The following is a 21,915-nucleotide window of genomic DNA, read 5'->3' as shown; positions in this document are numbered from 1 at the left end:
ATAGGATGGGGACATTACTATAAGATGGGGACAAGGATGGACACATTGCTACAGGATGGGCACATTATGATAAGATGGGGATAAGGCTGGGGACATTACTATAGGATAAGGACAAGGTGGACACATTACTATAGGATAGGGACATTACTGTAGGATGGGCAAATTACTATAGAATGGGACAACTATATGATGGGGACAGTACTACAGGATAGGGAGATTGCTACAAGGGGACAAAGATGGGGAACATTACTATAAGATGGGGACAAGACTGGAAACATTACTACAGGATGGGCACATTACGATAAGATGGGGACAAGGCTGGGGACATTACTATAGGATGGGGACAAGGATGAGCTCATTACTGTAGGATGGGGACTAGGATGAGGCACAATACTACAAGGGGACAAGGATGGGCACATTACAACAAGATGGAGAACATTACTAAAAGATGTTGGCTAAAATTTCTACATAGTGATAATTGTAACACTATTAGTTACAAGAAAGGGATAAAATGTAAAAAAAAAACCCCAAAAAATAAAACAAGGCATGACTTTTTTTTCTACCATCAAATTTTTTTTTTATATATTTAAACAAAGAATGTACACATTTATTATAATAAACAAGTGAAAAATGTTCAAAATTAGTGATCCAAAGGTGTGTAAAAAAAAAAAAAAAAAAATACGGTACCAATAAAAATGTCACTTTGTCCTGCAAAGAATGCGCCCCCCCAATTTATTTTTTTTCCTCTGTGCGGCCCATACACCCAGCCGAATTTGAGACCCCTGTATTAGACATATAAGGCTTTCATGTGATGTAACATTTGTTACCATAGAAACAAAAAAAAGGTCACAAAGCCTAAGACTTGTCAGCAGCCCCTTGCATTTACAATTAAAGTCCCCTTAAAACCTATAATATGTGTATTGGGGAATAGAGAAGGGAGTCAGTTCCCAATGATGAGGAAAAAACTACTAAACTTAGTGGAAAGTGATTATAAAACTCGATCACATCAGATGTTCCCACAAAGAAGGAATGGATCGTAGATGGAAATAGTAATTTGTAACATGATCATGTTTATTATTGTAGTATAGAGAAGTTACAGACATTGTTCAGACATGGAGATTGTGCGCTGAAAGTAACTGTAATGAATGGCAGATCACTGAGATTGGGAGTTAGGAAGAAGAGGGTGGAGGAATATTGGGTATTTTGGGGGGAGGGTTGTAATACTCTTCTTCATATAGTGAATATATAAATATATAACAATGTGAAATTTTTAATAAACATGTAATATTGTTTTTTATTTGATTTTTATAAAACAGACGTCTATTAGTAATTGTATATATTATAATTCTAATGTAACTTCTAACGTGCTTTCCCTTTCTTGTTTACTTACTTGCCTTTACTCTTGACTGTTTCTTTTGTGTTTTCTTGTTCAATTTGTCAAATCTATATTTTCTCCCATGTGAATTTTTCTTAATGGTCGATAAATTATAATTTGAGTAAAACATTTTTCACCTTTTAGGTGTTATAATGGCTTCTACCCTTGTGAGTTTTGTGATGTTGAAAAAGATGGCATTTTTGTGCAAAACATTTCCCACATTCTGAACATGAAAAAGGCTTCTCCCCTGTGTGAGTTCTCTGATGTGTAACAAGCCACGATTTTTGACTAAAGCATTTCCCACATTCTGAACATGAATATGGATTCTGCCCTGTGTGAGATCTTTGATGTGTGAGCAGATGTGATTTATGTGCAAAACATATCCCACATTCTGAACATGAAAAAGGCATCTCCCGTGTGTGAGATCTTTGATGTGTGAGCAGATGTGATTTATGTGCAAAACATATCCCACATTCTGAACATGAAAAAGGCTTCTCCCCTGTGTGAGTTCTCTGATGTTCAACAAGATTTGATTTACGGACAAAACATGTTCCACATTCTGAACATGAAAAAGGCTTCTCCCCTGTGTGAGTTCTCTGATGTTTAACAAGACACGATTTTTTACTAAAGCATTTCCCACATTCTGAACATAAATATGGCTTCTGCCCTGTGTGAGATCTTTGATGTGTAACTAGATATGATTTAACTGCAAAACATTTCCCACATTCTGAACATGAAAAAGGCTTCTCCCCTGTGTGAGTTCTCTGATGTTCAACAAGATTTGATTTACAGACAAAACATGTTCCACATTCTGAACATGAAAAAGGCTTCTCCCCTGTGTGAGTTCTCTGATGTTTAACAAGACACGATTTTTGACCAAAATATTTCCCACATTCTGAACATGAATATGGATTCTGCCCTGTGTGAGACCTTTGATGTGTAACTAGTTGTGATTTATATGCAAAACATATCCCACATTCTGAACATGAAAAAGGCTTCTCCCCTGTGTGAATTCTATAATGTATAACAAGATATGTTTGACCTGCAAAACATTTCCCACATTCTGAACATGAAAAAGGCTTCTCCCCTGTGTGAATTCTCTGATGTCTAACAAGATTTAATTTAGTTGCACAACATTGCCCACATTCTGAACATGAAAAAGGCTTCTCCCCTGTGTGAGTTCTCTGATGTGCAACAAGATATGATTTACGGACAAAACATGTTCCACATTCTGAACATGAAAAAGGCTTCTCCCCTGCGTGAATTCTCTGATGTGCAACAAGATTTGATTTACGGGCAAAACATGTTCCACATTCTGAACATGAAAAAGGCTTCTCCCCTGTGTGAGTTCTCTGATGTTCAAAACGTGTTGATTTACGTGTAAAACATTTCCCACATTCTGAACATGAAAAAGGCTTCTCCTCTGTGTGAGTTCTCTGATGTGTAACAAGATGTGATTTAGTTACACAACATTGCCCACATTCTGAACATGAAAAACACTTTTCCCCTGTGTGAATTCTCTGATGTGCAACAAGATTTGATTTACGGGTAAAACATCTTCCACATTCTGAACATGAAAAAGGCTTCTCCTTTGTATGAGTTTTCTGGTAACTAACAGACTCTGAAGAAAATCTTCTCTCCCCTGTGTTAATTTTTTTATGGATTTTTCGATTTTCTGAAGTTGAAAACTGCTTCTTTGCTGTAAGAACATTTTGATTTTTAATGCCTCTTTTGTGACATTTATTTTTTTTAATAGTCTGTGATGAATCAGAAGGTAGGCGTTGTTTAAAAGAAACTGATGATAGATCTTTGCTGTGGGGGGATGATGGTATATCTGGAATAGTAGCATTCACTTTAGTTATATCTTGTGCGATATCAAGGTCATATGATTGAAAAATTGAAGATGTCAGTTGTGCCTCTATTCTCCTGGTACACTCATCTGCCAAGAATAAAAAATATTTGTAATATATACAAATTGAAGGATATCATTGATAAAATAGCTTGTAACACATTTACTGGCGTACCCACACGGTCCTGCACCCTTTTCCTGCTGGGGACTTCAGCACACTTATCCTCCCGGTCACTCAGTGGAGACTTCCGTGACCATGGTCACTGCTGCCATCTCCCAGGGCCTGCACACACCATGCAGAACTCTTGGGAGAGTGCTTAGGGCGCGAGCACCTATTCTTAAAAGGCCAACGTGCCCTAACCAGGAAGTCAACCTATGGCTGAGAGGCACTGGGTATTTAAGGCATCCTCCCCCTATGGGAAGTGCCAGGGCAACATGGTCTATCCTTAGAGACGTGTTGCTAGTTGTCAGCTCCGTTTCCTGAGTGTTATATTGTGGGTGTGAATATGTGTCTGTATCCTAGTATCCGATGTGCTTAGCAGACCTGCTGCATCTGTCTATACCAGTTGTGCTTGCCAGACCTGCAGTGACTGTCAGTATAACCTAACCCCGACTCCTGAGGACAGCTGTCGCCATCCCGTGACTCCCTGGAGTAGCACCAAGTAGCTACCTTCCAGCACAAGCCTAGCCTCGCCATCAGAGGCTTCAATAAAGATGAGGTATTTACTTAGCTACGCCCCTTCTGGTTAAGCCAGTGCTGCGGCCCAGTGGGTCCACTCCTGCAAGCGTAACATAGCTAAAAAAAAGCTGCAAGTTATGTAAATTGTAAACAAAAACTGTTTACAATCTAACAGTAGACCTCAGAGCAGGAACCAGTAGACCATGATGTTCAACCCTCTTTGTTCATTTTGCCTCCCGTATATTTTATTAAGTCATCAAATAATGTTTTGTAGGCCAGGTTATACCAAACTGCTACTCCGATAGTGGAAAAATGGAGGGTTTCCACAATGGTTGTAGCTGAAAGACTCTTGATTATAAAGAGATATGGCTTCTGTCATTTAGACTAAAGCAGAATACGGTAAATTCTATTTAATGATTATATTTTATGGCATTACTATTTGTTTTAGGAGCATTGAAATGCAATGTTTGATCACTTCTAATTCTTTTATATTTTTGGCGAATTTCAGGTTTGTTTGTTGTTTTTTTAATAAATGCAAAACAAATTATTCTAACAGTACAAGTAAGATAAAGTACAAATCTCAGAAACACTGAGGTCAGATTAAAAATAAGCCATCACCAGATTTGGCCCCTATAAGCTGCAGCCACTACCAATAGGCTCTTAAATTCAGCATTCTAGAATACTGTATAAGAGTCTAGGCTGCTCTGTATAACATAAAAAAACTGAGTCCTCAGTGGTTGATACCTTTTAATGGCTAACTGAAAAGATGGTTATACTGAGCCTGATGAAGACACCTGAGTAGTCTCAAAAGCTTGCTATTATTACCATCTTTTCAGTTAGCCATTAAAAGGCATCAACCACTGAGGACTCTCAGTTCTTTTAAAAAAATGTTTTATCTCTACTGGCTAACACGGTACAAAGATATATTTTACCTGTAACATAAAAAAAGCACTTTTATAATACTCACCTAGGTGCGGTCCGGTCTAATGGGTGTCGCTGGTCTCCGGTCCAGCACCTTCTGCCCAGCTTCATGTGGACAAAGCGTCCTACATCATCCACACAGGCCGGTATTGCAGTCCTTGCGGATGGCAGATCAAAGTATTGTAGTGCGCATGCACGGGCGGTCTTAAACCTTTCCTTTCGCTTGCGCATGCCATTACTTTGACCTGCCGTTAGCAGGGCAGATCAAACTGCACCTGCACAGGACTGACATGCCGGCCTGTGTGGATGACGCAGGACACATCATCCCTACGGGCCTGCAAACAAAGAGAACGCTCATCTTAGTAGAGAGGAGGCACCGGACTGCAGAGCAGCAACACCCATCGGACCAGACCACCCCGTAGGTGAGTATAATAAGTGTTTTTTACGTTATACAGAACGGCCTGGGCTCTTATATACATGATTCTAGAATCATGTATATAAGGCTCACTGGTGGTGGCCGCAGCTTATAGTAACCAAATCTGGTGACAGGTTCCCTTTAAGTATTACAAAGTTGTTATCATGTAAAGTGACAGATGTCAGATTGGAGAAATGGGGCCTGGATAGGAGCAGAAAACTGGCTGCAGTGGAAAGCCATGAAATAAGAGCGGCTTTGGTACTAACTACTATAGAGAAAACTGTGACTATAGACAATAACACATCTACTAAAATGACCGCCCTCCACCCGACAGCCTTCACCGTCAGTGATTTAGTAACTAGAGGTGACACATCTGGAGTAATTACAGTATGTGGCTCGGGGGCTCTCGGCAATCCAAACTATTGTAGGGGCCAATATCTTCTGTCAGATGAGTTTCTTGAAGAAATATTAGACATTTACTTTCTGCCTCTCGGACTCCACAATGGACGGCTCCAGTACAAGTTCTTATATAATGGACATTTGTACAATTCAGAGAAAATATCTTTCAGGCTCTTCAAGGTAAAAATATCAGAACTTTAAGTGTTAATTACTTTCCTTTTTTTCTAATTACATTTTGGAAATGATGTAGGTGGGCTGCCCGGCCTCCATGTACCCACTGTGGGGTAATTCTAACCTCCCTCATATGTTACAGTTACTCTATGCCCAACTTTAGATATAAACGCCCCTATCAGCTCATTCATCAGAAGGGAGAGAAGGAAGATCCATCAATAAGATGCCGAGATTCTAGGAAGATGGATTCATTGCTCTCAGTGGAGAAACAATAAGAATCTTGTACTTATGATACTTATTAATGGAGAGAGGTCTACTGAGGTCTCATCAACTACAAGATTATTATTTTGTTTCTCCCACTGACAGCAATCAATCTTTATTCACCTGGAGAACACGGCACCTGGAGAACACGGCACCAAACTAAGAATCTAGGACGTCACCAGCATCATTACCCTCCGCTTTCTCTTAGGGGTCCACCATACTGATTAGATTTTTCTTCCCATGATTTTCTAAGTTGTCTGCACATTCTACGTACACTGTCATGACTGCAGTATTGTAGAGGCTTCACCTAGTACCTCAATTTACCTCCCCTTCGGGGTTCGCAACCACCCCATACCTGGATGCCCTTCCACAAACGACAGACAACCATTTTGGATTAATTATGGCCAAATCGGCCTTTATTATAACAAAATACAATAAATCAACATGAAAAGTGAGGAGGTTCTTGGAGCTCCAAAGCCTGGCGGAAGCCATAAATACTTGAAACCATCCAGCATTGCCCCCAGCTGCGACCACAAGCTCGGGGGCACCACTATTGCTGGAAAATTACCAGTCCAAGCTGCAAGCCACGATTTTCCGGGCACAATGTCCGACCACATCACCTTCATATTGGAAATTGACGCCCATGAGCGCAGAAAAAACGTGCCAGATATCCTGAATTAAAACCCCAGAACAATCCCCTTGGATATGTAAAGCAAACCCATCAGGGGAATGGTCCAACCTTCCAAAAGGGTGGAATTCCAACAACACTTGTCTCTCAAACCAGACCCCGATCCACTGAACAGTCGCCACACATGTACACAAACCCCACAGTTCCAATTCCCTCACACCCAACGAGCCTCCAATGGCCAACAAACTACACTGCCCGAGTGCTCCATGGGTAATACAATGGGGGGGAGGGGGGAGTAAACAAGGAAAGAAGGTATGACAGTGACCTCACCACTGTCAAAAGAATCTTACCTAGGAGTTCCAACCTCTCAGGCTATCCTTATGATACCTTCCTTTACCCCCCTACTCCGAATGTGGGCGCAAATACATGTTTATATCTCTTGTATTCTCACCTAACAATTCTTTTCACCACCTCCCGAAGGAAGCCTGCTCGTACAGTCCCAACTGCAACCCCAATTTGAAAAGAATGGAATGAAAAAAACCTGTTAGCCTAACTGCTATAAGGCAGCCAGGCACCATCCACAAAAATGACACGAGACAGAATCTTCAACAAAAAGGAACCATCCCTATGCCTTAATAATGGCCCTGGACGATTGGCCCCTAAACTTAGCCAATGTCTAAAACATTCCACAGGATGCCTCCTGAATCCTCTAAAGCCCCAACCTCACCAGCCTGCCCTCATTGTCTGATTCGATCTTTGGCATCTGGATCCCAACAATCCCGACTGAATGCCAGGAATTCCCCCCGCATTGGCACAAATGTCTGGTCCACTTACCAGTTGTCCAATCCTCATGGCCCCAAAAAAGGCCCATGAAAAGCCAACAACCCTTCTCAAACCATGAAAATACACCAAATGTAGCCCGGAGGTCATGGCCCCAAAAGAGGCCCATGAAAAAGCCGAATCCAACAACCCTTCTCAAACCGTGAAAATACATCAAATGTAGCCCGGAGGTCATCTCCTTTAGGTCCTTGAATGCAACTGGCCTATGTACATCCATTTAAGTCAGCCCCTCCTGCAACCTTTTAAGGCCTGACACACCAGGAGATCTTTCATGATGCCTGCCGCACCAAACTTATCTCTGAAAACGCCACCCATACCCAACATAATAACTTGATGGACCAACCAACCCTACCGCGCAACCCCATTTACCAACACAGTGACACTCACACTAAATCCTCTTGGGATATTGACTCCACAAATTGTCGCTGCCAGGCGACCCACCCTTCCCCGCTGCATTATAGGGTGAACTACGGCCCAATCACAAAGGAACCGAACTAAACAATGAGCCCTGTGTTCAGAACCCAGCTCAACACTCCACTATCCCATGGCAGCCTCGGACTCCGCCCAGGCACCAAAGACCCAAAATTATCCCACTGCTAGTGCGCGAGTGAATCCATGATGGAGACCTCCAACCTCAGAAACCTGAATACCCCTACCCAGAAAATGAAGTCAAAACACCCGAGATGAGCTATCGCATAAACCGAACCATGGGTGATGACGCCACCATCAGTTTAATTGATGGCCATGACTGCCCACATGTTGTTGTCATGGAAATGTATCCCGATTACTAAACTATAACCCCGAATTGTCCGTCCCCCAATTATGGGAAAAAACTTGGGCAACTTAACTTTCTTGGTGAATCTCAATTCCCCACAACAATCCAGCCAAACGTCTGCTCACCAATTGCCCCTAACATACGAGCCAAAGCCAATACGGCTCACCACATCCGTAAAAAGCTCACGGCCAAAACTTTTCAATCACCTCCCTCAATAACAAAGACTGTCCATTGCACATCTCCAGAAAACTTTCCAACACCTGCATAACCACTTTTTTTTGGAAACCTGCGCTCTAAGCGCACAGTATCAATTGTGATCCCTAAGAAGCTAATGCCAGTTGAGCAACCTTCTATTTTTCTTGTGCGCCAAAAGAACCCCCCCCATCAACCGGCTACCCACTCCATGGATGCCAGAAATAACTAACGAAACGTGTGGCCCAGGAGGTCCAATGAACACAAGTTGTCAGGGTAGTGGATCACCCACAAAATCCACCAGCTGGTTACATACTACCATTCCAAAAAAGACAAGATGCTTCAGACTGAGCGCACAGGACCTGAATATCCCATGGGCAAAAAACCTATCCTAAAATAAACACTGACACAAAAACAAGCGAACTACCACAGACTGTCAGGGTGGGCCGGTCCATCCTAGCTAACAAATGAACCCTGTACCATAGCATTTATCGCAGTCCAAAACATGTCAACCACTGTCTGCACCACAGTGTAAAGAGCAGGGTTAATACCGCCATAACCAAAACACCCCTAAGGAAATGGCGAATCATACTGATCCAAATTATTCAAGTTCCTTTCTTTTTTTTTTTTAATTTTACTTTTTGCTCCCCCCCCCCCGGCAGCGAATGACCAAATCGCCGAAACAAAGTGAGGGGGGGGGTAAAAGAAAGGACCTGCCATGCGTCCCCCGAAAACTGCCTTTTGACTAACCCTACGCCACACCACCAGGGGGCGTTAATAGCGAGACTCCAAATTCTAGATAGAACAGAACTATAAGTGGCGGAGAAGGAATCCTAAACAACCCCAGCAAAAACTGTTCTCTAACAACACCACCTGTTCCTAATCCGAGCACTTCTCAGGTCGCAGACCATCTCTTCAGCCCTCGTCAGGCTCACCCCCTGTAAAGCATCCCCACCTGACTATGACTCCCCCCTCATAATAAACACCAGGATGCCCAGTGCGATGAATCGACTTACCCAGCACACTGGTGCTGAAACTAACAACTACCCTGAACTTGCATAGAACTGCCAGCACTCTTCTGCCTTGAAGCCAGCCCCAAGTGCGCCCCCTGCTGACTGCAGACCTCCTTTATATTAAGTTTTATATACAGTATATTCCCAACACAAACGTCTCCCATGGAAGGACATATTCCTTCCAAAACTATCCCTTCCCATGCCAGGGTACCCCAGCAGTCCTTCAAAACACACATACGCCACGCCATTTTCACCCTGTCATCCAGAATATGATCCCCCTCATTATCCTCTGCTGTCTGCAACCACACCAAGAGTGCACTACCGTGTGATCCCCATATTCAGACTGACCAACCCCTTTTTTCAGTCATCCTCGGGTTCCCAACTGGGATGAGCGACCCCTGTAAACTGCAAAAAATTACAGATAGGGACCCCAGCCTGTGAGCCCCAATGGGGACGGCGCCGCCACTACATGCAAAGTGCCATGGAACCAACAGCGCTATAAAAACGAATAAATAGTACATATTATTATAAACCCCTATTGGTCTGCTTCAATTTTTCTCATAAATCCCGTACTCCCCCCGCATCCCCCATACTCCGCCCACACGATACATCAACAACTTGACTGACATCCACCCCCAGTAAAAAAACTATACTGTATTAGAAAGGGACAAGACACACATAAAGCCCTACTTACCAGGCTGCGCCGGCACGAAGCACCGACCAGCCGCCATTCCAGAATCCAGGTGACCCGTCTCCAACCGACACGGCATCTCATCCTCTGCGTCGCCCACCGGTGAGCCCTGACCCACTGATACGCTCAGACCCAGCTCGACTAGGGAGCTGACAGCTCGGTGGGCATCTTCCCGGAATCCAAATCCCAGGAAACCACGGCCAGCATGTATCCGCCTTGTCTCCCCGGCATCGCAAGGTCCCGCAGGTGATGGGTCTCTCGTAGCTAAGCAGCCCCACCGACTGGAGCATCGCCGGGTGGAACCGCCGCCATCTTGTTGTTGCCTTTTTCTCTGGTGCTAGAAGCTGGAAGAGGCCCGGTCCCATGACCGACTGCTGGTCCCGCCCACTTCGCAGGTCCCAGCCGCCTCTATGGATTCCTCCCACACCGAGGCCTGCGAACAGGTGCAGAGGGAACAGGCCATGATGAGGAGGGTCCCCGTAGGGGCTCCTGCGGCGCCACCGGGGCCCGGAGCGACGTCAGGGGAGAGGCATTCTGGCAGCCTGGCCCTGCGTGATGGCCGGGCAGGGGTAGAAGCAGCATCCGCTCCTGCCGGCAGTCCTCCCACAATCTCTTGCAGCCGTGCCTGGATCTCTGCTCCATCAGACCTGCTGGCAGCTCCTCTCGCTGTCCCTGAAGATCCTCCAGCGCAGACATCCTCCGATCCAGGCGATGAGAGAAGGCGAGGACGGGCACAGGTACCTTCAGCAGTGGTGGCTACGTGCCGATTGCAGGCCACCACTTTTACCTCACCCTATATACATTCCTACAAATCTCCTGACCACACCTCCCTAAACTACCTCCCCTTAAAGTATCAAACCCCAGCACAGCCCAGCTTGCTCTGCTTTTAACCTCTTGTTTGCCCTCCAAAGCTGAGTCATGGGTCACTCTACCCATGGCTGTGCTTAGGGCTCCGTTCTTCCTTTTGGCTTTACAGATTAGAGATCTGGGCAGCTAAGGGTCAACGTCTTCGAATTTCAGGTGATAGGATGGATCCTACCTGTAAGATCTGGCTGATACAGATCTCAATGCAACAGAAGGGCGTCCAATGCCCAAAATAAAGGGAACAGTTTTGGGTGGAGGAGCATGTGGTGGTCTAGGAGGAGAATGGTGACCATTTGATATGGCCGGACTACAACCCTGATAAAGCAGCCACAGCCGGTGACTGAGAAGAATCTGTGACTTCTCTGCATTTAGTGGTCACTACTCACCTGGGCGGTTATCTGTAGGAATCTCCTCTTTACTCCGCTCATCCCCCCTCACATATGTCTCTGTAGTATTAATATGGGACAGATCTTCCCCCTGAAACAAATATTGTAAAAGTCACAGACAGATGGAGAAGTCCCATCTATGATCAGCTCTAATCCTGCCATCTCCACCGCTCTCATTACACAAGTATAACACATATAATACTGGAGGATAAAACAAGACTGAGCACAAGACCTTCACAGCCGTCTACACATCATAGGGGGATTTCATGGCACCTTCTCTCCATCTACCTGATGATCCTGAGGAACATCGGGGTCTTCTTGTTTACAGTCCTGTGGGAGAAGAGGACGGGGACATCTCTCTGGTGTTGTCCTCTTACTGGATAGACCTGGAGGAGACAAATACAGGGGCTGAATTCATTCCTTACATACAGATAATTATAGGCCGTGTGTATTTAGTCCTGTCTATTACCTGGTGATGTGAGGGGCTGGGGAACCTCCATCATGACGTCCTTGTACAGATCTTTGTGTCCTTCTAAATACTCCCACTCCTCCATGGAGAAATAGACGGTGACGTCCTGACACCTTATAGGAACCTGACACATACAATGATACCGTCACCCCCGATCCCTTCATAGCGTTACTGTATAATGTCCCAGCATTCCCAGCAGTGTCACCTCTCCAGTCAGCAGGTCAATCATCTTGTAGGTGAGTTCTAGGATCTTCTGGTCATTGATGTCCTCATGTATCGGGGGGTTAGGTGGAGGCCCAGTGATTGGGCTCAGGGGTCTTCCCCATCCCTCAGACACAGGGGCCTGACAGCGCTCACTAGAGGTCTTCTTCACTACTGTGTAATCCTGGTTATGGAGAGACGCAGTAATAAATCTCACTCCAGACATTTCCAGAGTCCTCACCTCTCCAGTTCTGTCCATCTGTTATTCCCATAGATAAGAATGATGTAATGTGACGTCATCAGAATCTCTCACCTCTCCAGTAAGCCGGAAGAGGATCTCTAGGGTGAGGTGTAATATCCTCTCCGCCATCTTGTCCCTGTCCATATCCATCCTTGAAGGGGCAATCAGGAGAATTCTCTTATATAGAAGATCTCCACTGAGAGGATCCGATATTGTAGGGACCTGAATGGGGAGAAGAGGACGATGTAACATCATAAAGAATCCTGTACAGTAATATAATTACTGGAGACTTTATATCCGATCACTGGCTGCAGAAATAACGCTAACATGTAGGACATGAAGGAGAAGACAATTCATGGTTTTGGGGCTGCATTAACCGAAATGAAGAACCTCGATCCAATAATATTATGAAGCGGCTTTTCTCCCACATGTATGGCACGTGACTATTTGATAATATTAATCTGTTGGGTTTTTGTTCTTTGTATGTTTGCAGGGGTTTAGATTTCCAGATTTTTTCAGCTGATTCTTAAACGTCAATTTTTTTAAATAGTTACTGTGGAAAAGTGACATTGAAATAGACGTGGGTGTGCGGGAGGACGAGAAAACCGACCAGTGCCAGGAAGCTGCTGCCAAGGCAGATAATATAATAGGATGCAGTGAACGAGGCACAGATGCTCCGGACAAGAACAGTTTTGCCTCTATACAAGTCACTAGTGCGGCCACACTTACAATATTCTGCACAATTTCGGGCTCCAGTGAATGAGGAGGACGTAACTGAACTAGAGCGGGTGCAGAGAAGAGCGACCATTACAGGAATGGAAGGACTACACTAGGAGGACAGGTTAGCAAGTTTGGGGTTATTTATTTTAGAAACACAAAGGCTATGGGGCGATTTTATTACAATGTACGAGTATATCAGGGGCATGACTGAGATATTTCTAATGAGCTTTTTACAACTGAGGCCTGTAATGATGACAAGGAGGTTCAATCATAATCACAGATGGGGATTCTTTACTGTAAGAGCAGTGAGAATATGGAACTCTCTGACACATGATGTGATAAATGTTGATAGACTACAAAAATTCAAGGCGTGCTTGGATGAGTTCCGTAAAAAGTATATATTGCAGGTTATCAGGACTAGATTTTGTGATGGGACATCGATCCAGGGAACTAGTCTGATATTTTTAGTCATGGAGGAATTTTGCCCCTTGTATAGGTATTCACACCCCCAGAGCGTTTCCGCTTATTTTTACGTTGCACCCACAAACATAAATGTATTTTATTGTGATTTTATGTGATATACCAGCATTAAGTAACAAGTATTTCTGAAGTGTAAAGGAAATGATAGATGTTTTTCTAAATATTTAAAAATATAAATCTGAATATTGTGACGTGCATTTGTATTAAGCCCCTTGTAGTATGATGCCCCTGAGTGACCAATTGCCTCCAGAAGTCACATAATAAGTAAATTGAGTCACCTGTATCATTTATTCTCAGTATAACTACAGCTGTTTTGTGAAGATTTCATAAGTTTTGTTTCAGAACATTAGGGATCAAACAGCATCTTGAAAACCAAGGAACCCACCAGACAGGTCAGGGATAAAGTTGTGGAGAAGAGTAAAGCAGGGTTCAGGTATAAAAAAAAAATAAAAAAATAGCCAAAGCTCTGAACATCTCACTAAGCACTTTTCAATCCATCATCCAAAATAGCTGGAGTATAGTGTGGAGACATAAGGGTCAGTGGGTACAGTCGTCCGCTGGCCTGACTGTCTTCAGAAAGACTGCTCGGACCAGGGCTCATCCCACTGAACGCTCGCACTGATTTTTTGTGGGCAGAACACTTCTCAGACAACACAGGGTGAGGGAACTACACATTGGGAGGACGTTACTGGTTCACCAACAGGCAAACACATCGTACATTTCCAGCAAGATCACAAGATGGTACAAGCGACAAAGTCTCTCCCATCCGTTGGCTCACAAGGGATTAGAATTTTTGCGACTTCGGGGCTTCCTGGGCTAACTATCCCAGTCAGCAGCACCTCGCTTTTGATGAGCACCCGCTGAGAGGAGATAGCGGCAAGGTTAGAAAGATGACTGAGCACAGCAAGATATGTAGCCAGGCAACTGAATTGTCCTCACCTGGGTTCTACAGGTACAATTTTGGGCTCAGCATTGAGCAGTGAAGCAGATCTGTGATCTTTCAGCTAAAAATGTGGATTTTAGGCTGAAGTCCTGCAAAATAAATATGGAAAGAGGAGCAAAGCCCTTTTTATATCCTAAGTTCTCACTTCAGAGTATTGTATCTTACAGGATTGGTGGGAGATGGCTGTTCTCTCATTGGTTCAGTTCAATTCGACTGCATAATATTCCTCTAATTGACATACTCAAAGAGGCTGAGGCAATCCATATTTAAAAGGATATAGGGCTCCAGTCAGTCTGACATTAAACAATAGCCAACGTCTCTTGATTTGGCAATCAAAGAAATAAAAGGTTTGGCCTAATTAAGAACAGTTCACCCCTCACACAAATCTCCAGATGCTGAGTTGTCACATATAGCACAACTGCAAAATGACAAAGACATGGCCGTCCACCTAAACCAACATCCCAAGCAAGGAGAGCAGTAATTATAGAGAAGCAGCCAAGAGGCCTGTAGACAGTGGAAAAGCAGGAGAGATCCAGAGCTCAGGGGGAGAATCTGTCCACAAGACAACTATAAGTCATAAACTCCACAAATTTGGTCTTTATAGAAGAATTAATTTTTTTAAAAGCAAAAGAATAAGAATTGAAAATTGCTTCACAGACGCCGTCATCCTATTTACCTGAGATAGAGCTGTTTTATAAAGTAAAAGGGGCAAAAATGTCACCTCTAGATGTGCAAAGCTGATAGACACATCCCCCAAGAGACTGGCAGCAGCAATTGCAGTGAAAGGAGGGTCCTGCAAAGTATTCACTCAGGGGGCTGAATACTAATGCACATCACAATTTCATCAAATGTCTTAACACATTTAGAAATCCATGTATAATTTCCTTTATACTTCACAAATGTTTGCTACTTTGTGTTGTTATCACATAAAACCTCAATAAAATACATTTTTTGTGGCTGTAATGTAAAAAAACATGGAACAGTTCATCGGGTGTGAAAAGTTTTTCAAGGAAAGGTATGTCTACCTTCAACCTAAAAACTAGGAAATTTTGTCACGAATGTTCTCCAGTCCACACCCGAGATAATTCATGTATAGCAAATACTTTGGTGCAAACTTGCCGCTGTTTAAGAAAACATGAGACTTTTTGCAATAAAATGTCAGTAACACAGGTCAAAGGGAAAAATACAAAGCGTTTCTATTGTGCGCAAAATTCATGACCCACTTGCTCCATTCTGAAGAATTTTGAAAAAAAACCCCCATTAATTAATACAAGAAGATTAAAAAAAGGTGACACAGAAAAAAACCAACAGAATTGATGAGTTGGATGTAAGTTTTGTGGTGCGGAGCCCGTTATACCGGCAGACGGGATGTGACCGGAGGCAGAAATATTCAGGGAAGGGAAAGATTTTACACTTTGTAGATAAATCCTCTCTTCCCGGGATGTAACGGCCTCTAATGCCGGGATCACACGGCCGGATAAAGAATCATCACAGCTTCATCCAGAAAACTAGGACAAGTCTTTTCTTATTTGTCATCCATATACAATCCGGTATTTACAGCCGCTATTAATCATTTACAAGACCATTTACAGCTTCCTCCATTACAGAACTGCAATGTACCCGTAACACAATGTCTGCTGTATGGTGGAGCTGGTGGGAATCTGATGGTTTGTGCAGACACAGACCTGAATGGACGAGTCTCCTCCGATTTACAGAAGGCACTAGAGGATGCTGGGATTATTCTCACACACAGATTCTGTCAGTGAGAAAGAAAATCCCCATCTGCACTGCCACATCCAATAACAATGGTCTGAGGGCGAGACGTTGTGTTATTTTATGGACAGCACTGAAAATACAGTAGTGTGAACGAGGACTAAAAGGAATCATCAAAGCTCTTATCTCTCCTAATCCTGCCATCTCCACCGCTCTCATTACACAAGTATAACACATATAATACTGGAGGATAAAACAAGACGGAGCACAAGACCTTCACAGCCGTCTACACATCATAGGAGATTTCATGGCACCTTCTCTCCATCTACCTGATGATCCTGAGGAACATCGGGATCTTCTTGTTTACAGTCCTGTGGGAGAAGAGGACGGGGACATCTCTCTGGTGTCGTCCTCTTACTGGATAGACCTGGAGGAGACACATACAGGGACTGAATTCATTCCTTACATACAGATAATTATAGGCCGTGTGTATTTAGTCCTGTCTATTACCTGGTGATGTGAGGGGTTGGGGAGCCTCCATCATGACGTCCTTGTACAGATCTTTGTGTCCTTCTAAATACTCCCACTCCTCCATGGAGAAATAGACGGTGACGTCCTGACACCTTATAGGAACCTGACACATACAATGATACCGTCACCCCCGATCCCTTCATAGCGTTACTGTGTAATGTCCCAGCATTCCCAGCAGTGTCACCTCTCCAGTCAGCAGCTCAATCATCTTGTAGGTGAGTTCTAGGATCTTCTGGTCATTGATGTCCTCATGTATCGGGGGGTGAGGTGGAGGCCCCGTGATTGGGCTCAGGGGTCTTCCCCATCCCTCAGACACAGGGGCCTGACAGCGCTCACTAGAGGTCTTCTTCACTACTGTGTAATCCTGGTTATGGAGAGACACAGTAATAAATCTCACTCCAGACATTTCCAGAGTCCTCACCTCTCCAGTTCTGTCCATCTGTTATTCCCATAGATAAGAATGATGTAATGTGACGTCATCAGAATCTCTCACCTCTCCAGTAAGCCGGAAGAGGATCTCTAGGGTGAGGTGTAATATCCTCTCCGCCATCTTGTCCCTGTCCATATCCATCCTTCACGGGGCAATCAGGAGAATTCTCTTCTATAGAAGATCTCTACTGAGAGGATCCGATATTGTAGGGACCTGAATGGGGAGAAGATGACGATGTAACATCATAAAGAATCCGCTGTAATAATACAATTACTGGAGAGAATAAGGGGAAACATATAATGAGAACATTCTGGGGGAACATTATACTGTGTGGGGAAAGAAAGGGGCCAAGGACTGAGGGCAGAAAGGGACCGAGGACCGAGCGCAGAAAGGGGCCGAGGACTGAGGGCAGAAAACCGAGGGCAGAAAGGGGCCGAGGACCGAGGGCAGAAAGAGGCCGAGGACCGAGGGCAGAAAGAGGCCGAGGACCGAGGGCAGAAAGGGGCCGAGGACCGAGCGCAGAAAGGGGCCAAGGACTGAGGGCAGAAAACCGAGGGCAGAAAGGGGCCGAGGACCGAGGGCAGAAAGAGGCCGAGGACCGAGGGCAGAAAGAGGCCGAGGACCGAGGGCAGAAAGAGGCCGAGGACCGAGGGCAGAAAGAGGCCGAGGACCGAGGGCAGAAAGGGGCCGAGGACCGAGGGCAGAAAGGGGCCGAGGACCGAGGGCAGAAAGGGGCCGAGGACCGAGGGCAGAAAGAGGCCGAGGACCGAGGGCAGAAAGAGGCCGAGGACCGAGGGCAGAAAGGGGCCGAGGACTGAGGGCAGAAAGGGTCCGAGGACTGAGGGCAGACGGGTTCCTCACTTCCACTATGGGGAGATAAGGTATGCACACCAGTGACTATGCGAGGGGAATACATGAAATAGCAGAAACTGCTGTGTGAATACTGACTTGAAAAATCCAATAGCTATATGTAAGAGTGAAAATGTGAAAAATGGAATCTGCATTACTGCCATGAACATATGAATCAAGAGAAATTTAGCTACTGAATTGATCAATGCAATAGAGCCCCAACACTACGCCAAAGTATTTCTCTACGTTGGGGTCCCTAGCTTGTGTGCGTCCTCTCATGCAGTTAAAAAACTTACCGTGTATGGGAAGCTGAGACCCAGGCTATTTATGCGTATGATATGGATTGGCAATAGGTGTGGTGGGGAGGGTTCACAAACGAAAAACTACTAACGAACCCTCCCCAACCACACCTATTGCCAATCCATATCATACGCATAAATAGCCTGGGTCTCAGCTTCCCATACATGGTAAGTTTTTTAACTGCATGAGAGGACGCACACAAGCTAGGGACCCCAACGTAGAGAAATACTTTGGCGTAGTGTTGGGGCTCTATTGCATTGATCAATTCAGTAGCTAAATTTCTCTTGATTCATATGTTCATGGCAGTAATGCAGATTCCATTTTTCACATTTTCACTCTTACATATAGCTATTGGATTTTCAGGTCAGTATTCACACAGCAGTTTCTGCTATTCCATGTATTCCCCTTACATAGTCACTGGTGTGCATACCTTATCTCCCCATAGTGATGTTTTTTAGGTTTTTGCACCCAGTTCAGACTTAGAATGGTGTTCCAAACGTTATTCCTTATTTGGGTTCCTCACTTCCGGCCTCTCATAGTTGGGGCGCTTGTATCTATTAGAGGAAAAGGAACAAAAACCTCACAATTCATAGAAATCAGCGAGAGAAAAACTCCAAGAAAGTCTCAGTGCTGAAGGGGTTAATGTCACCTGTAACCAATAATGGGGAATTTCCACACACCTCCACCTGCAGAGCCGCTGTCATGGGTGACAGTCATGTGGTTTCTGGCTATAGAAGGTCACAGCATCTGGCTGCGCAGAATGCTCCCTGACTTTCCATTGTTCCTGCTGTCAGTATTAATTTCCTGCTGGATTTATCTCTCCCCCTTCTGGACCCAGCAGGAGCTCACCTTACACCAGATCATCAGCATTGTCTGGGTGCTTAAATACCCAATACTTCCTTGGAATGATGCTGGTGATATTTTTAGTTCATTCAAGCCTTGGTTGTAAGCAGGTGGCTTGTACTCCTCTGTGGTATTGCTGCTGAACTTCTACCTGTGTCACCTGTAGATAAGTAGTTCATGCATTTTCCTGTGTGTCCTCCTTGTGTCGTCTTAAGGCTATGTGCGCACTAGAAATGTGAAGTTTCTCAAGAAAATTTCTTGAGAAACTTCTGCCAGTGAAAGATTTCCGGACCTGCGGAAAAAATCCGCACCAAATCCGCATGCGTTTTTGCCGCGGATTTGCCGCGGATTTACCGCGGATTTACCGCAGGTTTGTCCCTGCAATAAATAATAAAGATAATCGATAGACAGATAATGGATAGAGGGAAAGATGGATAGATGAATAGATAGATAGATAGAGGGATAGATAGATGAATAGATAGATAGATAGAGGGATAGATAGATAGATGAATAGATAGATAGAGGGATAGATAGATAGATAGAGGGATAGATAGATAGATAGATATATAGATAGATAGAGGGATAGATAGATGAATAGATAGATAGATAGAGGGATAGATAGATAGATAGATGAATAGATAGATAGATAGAGGGATAGATAGAGGGATAGATAGATAGATAGAGGGATAGATAGATAGATAGAGGGATAGATAGATAGATAGATAGAGGGATAGATAGATAGATAGAGGGATAGATAGATAGATAGATAGATAGATGAGAAAAACCTATATAATGTTCCACCTCCCTGCATTTTCTAAGCTGGCACCCTTTAGTGACTTTCATGTGGCACTTAGGCTACTTTCACACCTCCGGTTTTTGCTATGCGGCACAATCCGGCACTTTGCATGAAAATCGCAACCGGTTTTTTTTGCTGCCGGTTGCGATTTTCCTGCATAGACTTTAATTAGTGCCGCATTGTGCCGCATGGCCTTGCGTTCCGTCCGTTTTTTGCCGCATGCGGAAGATGTAGCCGATGCGGCGGCCGGATGGAACGTTGCCTGGCACGTTTTTTCGTGCGGCAAAAAAAACCGCATCGCGCCGCATTCGGCCGATGCGGCACATTTTTCAATACATGCCTATGGCGGCCGGATGCGGCGCGATGCGGCAATAACCGCATCCGGCCGCCGCATGCGGTTTTTGCCACTGCGCATGCTCAGTAGCATGCCGCAAGCGGCAAAAACCGGACTGGCCGCAAAGGAAAAACCTATGCAAAGGATGCGGTGTTTTCACCGCATCCGTTGCATAGCTTGCACAGCCGGATTGAGCCGCAGAGCTCAAGCCGGATGTGTGAAAGTAGCCTAAAGGGTGCTTAGCCTTGTATTTAGCCATAAAATAAATAAATAATTAAAAAAAAATGACGTGAGGTCCCCCTATTTTTTGTAGCCAGCTAGGGTAAAGCAGACGGCTGCAGCCTGCAGACCACCGCTGGCAGCTTCACCTTGGCTGATAATCCAAAACAGTGGGCACCCCACGCTGTTATTTTAAATTATATAAATAATTTAAAACAAAAAACGTGGGGTCCCCCCCATATTGGATCACCAGCCAAGGTAAAGCGGACAGCTGGGGTCTGATATTCTCAGACTAGGGAGGTCCACTGTTATTGGACACTCCCCAGCCTAAAAATAGCAGGCCGCAGCCGCCCCAGAAGTGGCGCATCCATTAGACGTGCCAATCCTGGCGCTTTGCCCCAGCTCATCCCGCGCCCTGGTGCGTTGGCAAACGGGGTAATATATGGGGTTGATGCCAGATGTGTAATGTCACCTGGCATCAAGCCCTGGGGTTGGTGAGGTCAGGCGTCTATCAGATACCCGACATCACCAACCCAGTCAGTAATAATTAAAAAATAGACAACAAAAAAAGTTTTATTTGAAAAAACACTCCCCAAAACATTCCCTCTTTAACCAATTTATTGAAAAGAGCACAATCAATTCCACGTCCGGCGTAATCCAATAAGGGGGGGGGGGGGGGCACGGCGATCCATACCATAGTCGCTGTCCCAGTCAATGAAAAACAGAATGTTCCCCATTGGCTGGGAGAGCAATGCAGTGACCTGAGCTAACATCAATAGGTCAGCTCAGGTCACTGCAGGGGATGACGAGCGCTGCCATCAGGAGCATAGATGAGATCATTACCTTCTGTGATCATCTCCTGTACTGCTGACGTCAGCGCTGTCACTGACTTATCGCGAGAGCCCGTGACGTCACCGCTAGTGACAGTCTCGGGCCGCTCGCGAGTCGGCCCTACACAGCAGTGACAGCGCTGACGTCAGGAGGCAGGAGATCGTCACAGCAGGTAATGATCTCACCTCCTGACAGCAGCGATCGTCATCCCCGCGGCTCCCAGCACTGCAGGATGTCCGTGTCTGCCTGCGCTGCAGCGTGACAGGCTGCTGACACTGCGGGCAGACACTGACACCCTGCAGTGCTGGCAGCCGCGAGGCCGGAGCAGGACACACACTGCACAGACACCTGGAGGTCGCACGGAAGTGCTTCTGTGCGGCGTCCAGGGAGTGTGACGTGTGTTTACTCTGCTCCTCTTCCTCTTCCTGGCATAATGACATCGCTTCCTGCAAAACCGCAGGCAGCGATGGGCATTACCGCAGGTAAATCGCGGCTATTCCGGTGGTATACCGCACATCATTGCTACCTGCGGAATACCCCCGGAATACCGCAGGTA

The 21,915-nt window shown here is 45.0% G+C and overlaps 2 protein-coding genes across 2 annotated transcripts in view; one reads left to right on the top strand and one right to left on the bottom strand.

The window, feature by feature from the left end:
- The window catches only part of LOC142259326 (uncharacterized), a 185,278-nt gene extending 173,217 nt beyond the window's left edge, over positions 1-12,061 (bottom strand). Inside the window, exons 1-4 of the mRNA XM_075331793.1 lie at positions 11,929-12,061; positions 11,748-11,845; positions 11,460-11,550; positions 1,519-3,314 (exon numbers count right to left, since the gene is read on the bottom strand). Of these exons, the coding sequence (XP_075187908.1) occupies positions 1,519-3,314; positions 11,460-11,550; positions 11,748-11,845; positions 11,929-12,061 (2,118 nt within the window). The remainder of the gene's footprint in view (positions 1-1,518; positions 3,315-11,459; positions 11,551-11,747; positions 11,846-11,928) is intronic.
- LOC142259328 (uncharacterized) overlaps positions 1-21,915 on the top strand; it is a 402,688-nt gene that overhangs the window by 311,209 nt on the left and 69,564 nt on the right.

Source organism: Anomaloglossus baeobatrachus (assembly GCF_048569485.1).
Source record: "Anomaloglossus baeobatrachus isolate aAnoBae1 chromosome 5 unlocalized genomic scaffold, aAnoBae1.hap1 SUPER_5_unloc_8, whole genome shotgun sequence".
Classification (NCBI taxonomy): Eukaryota; Metazoa; Chordata; class Amphibia; order Anura; family Aromobatidae; genus Anomaloglossus; species Anomaloglossus baeobatrachus.
Note: the sequence above shows the minus strand (reverse complement) of the source record. Positions and strands in the feature narration are given on the sequence as shown.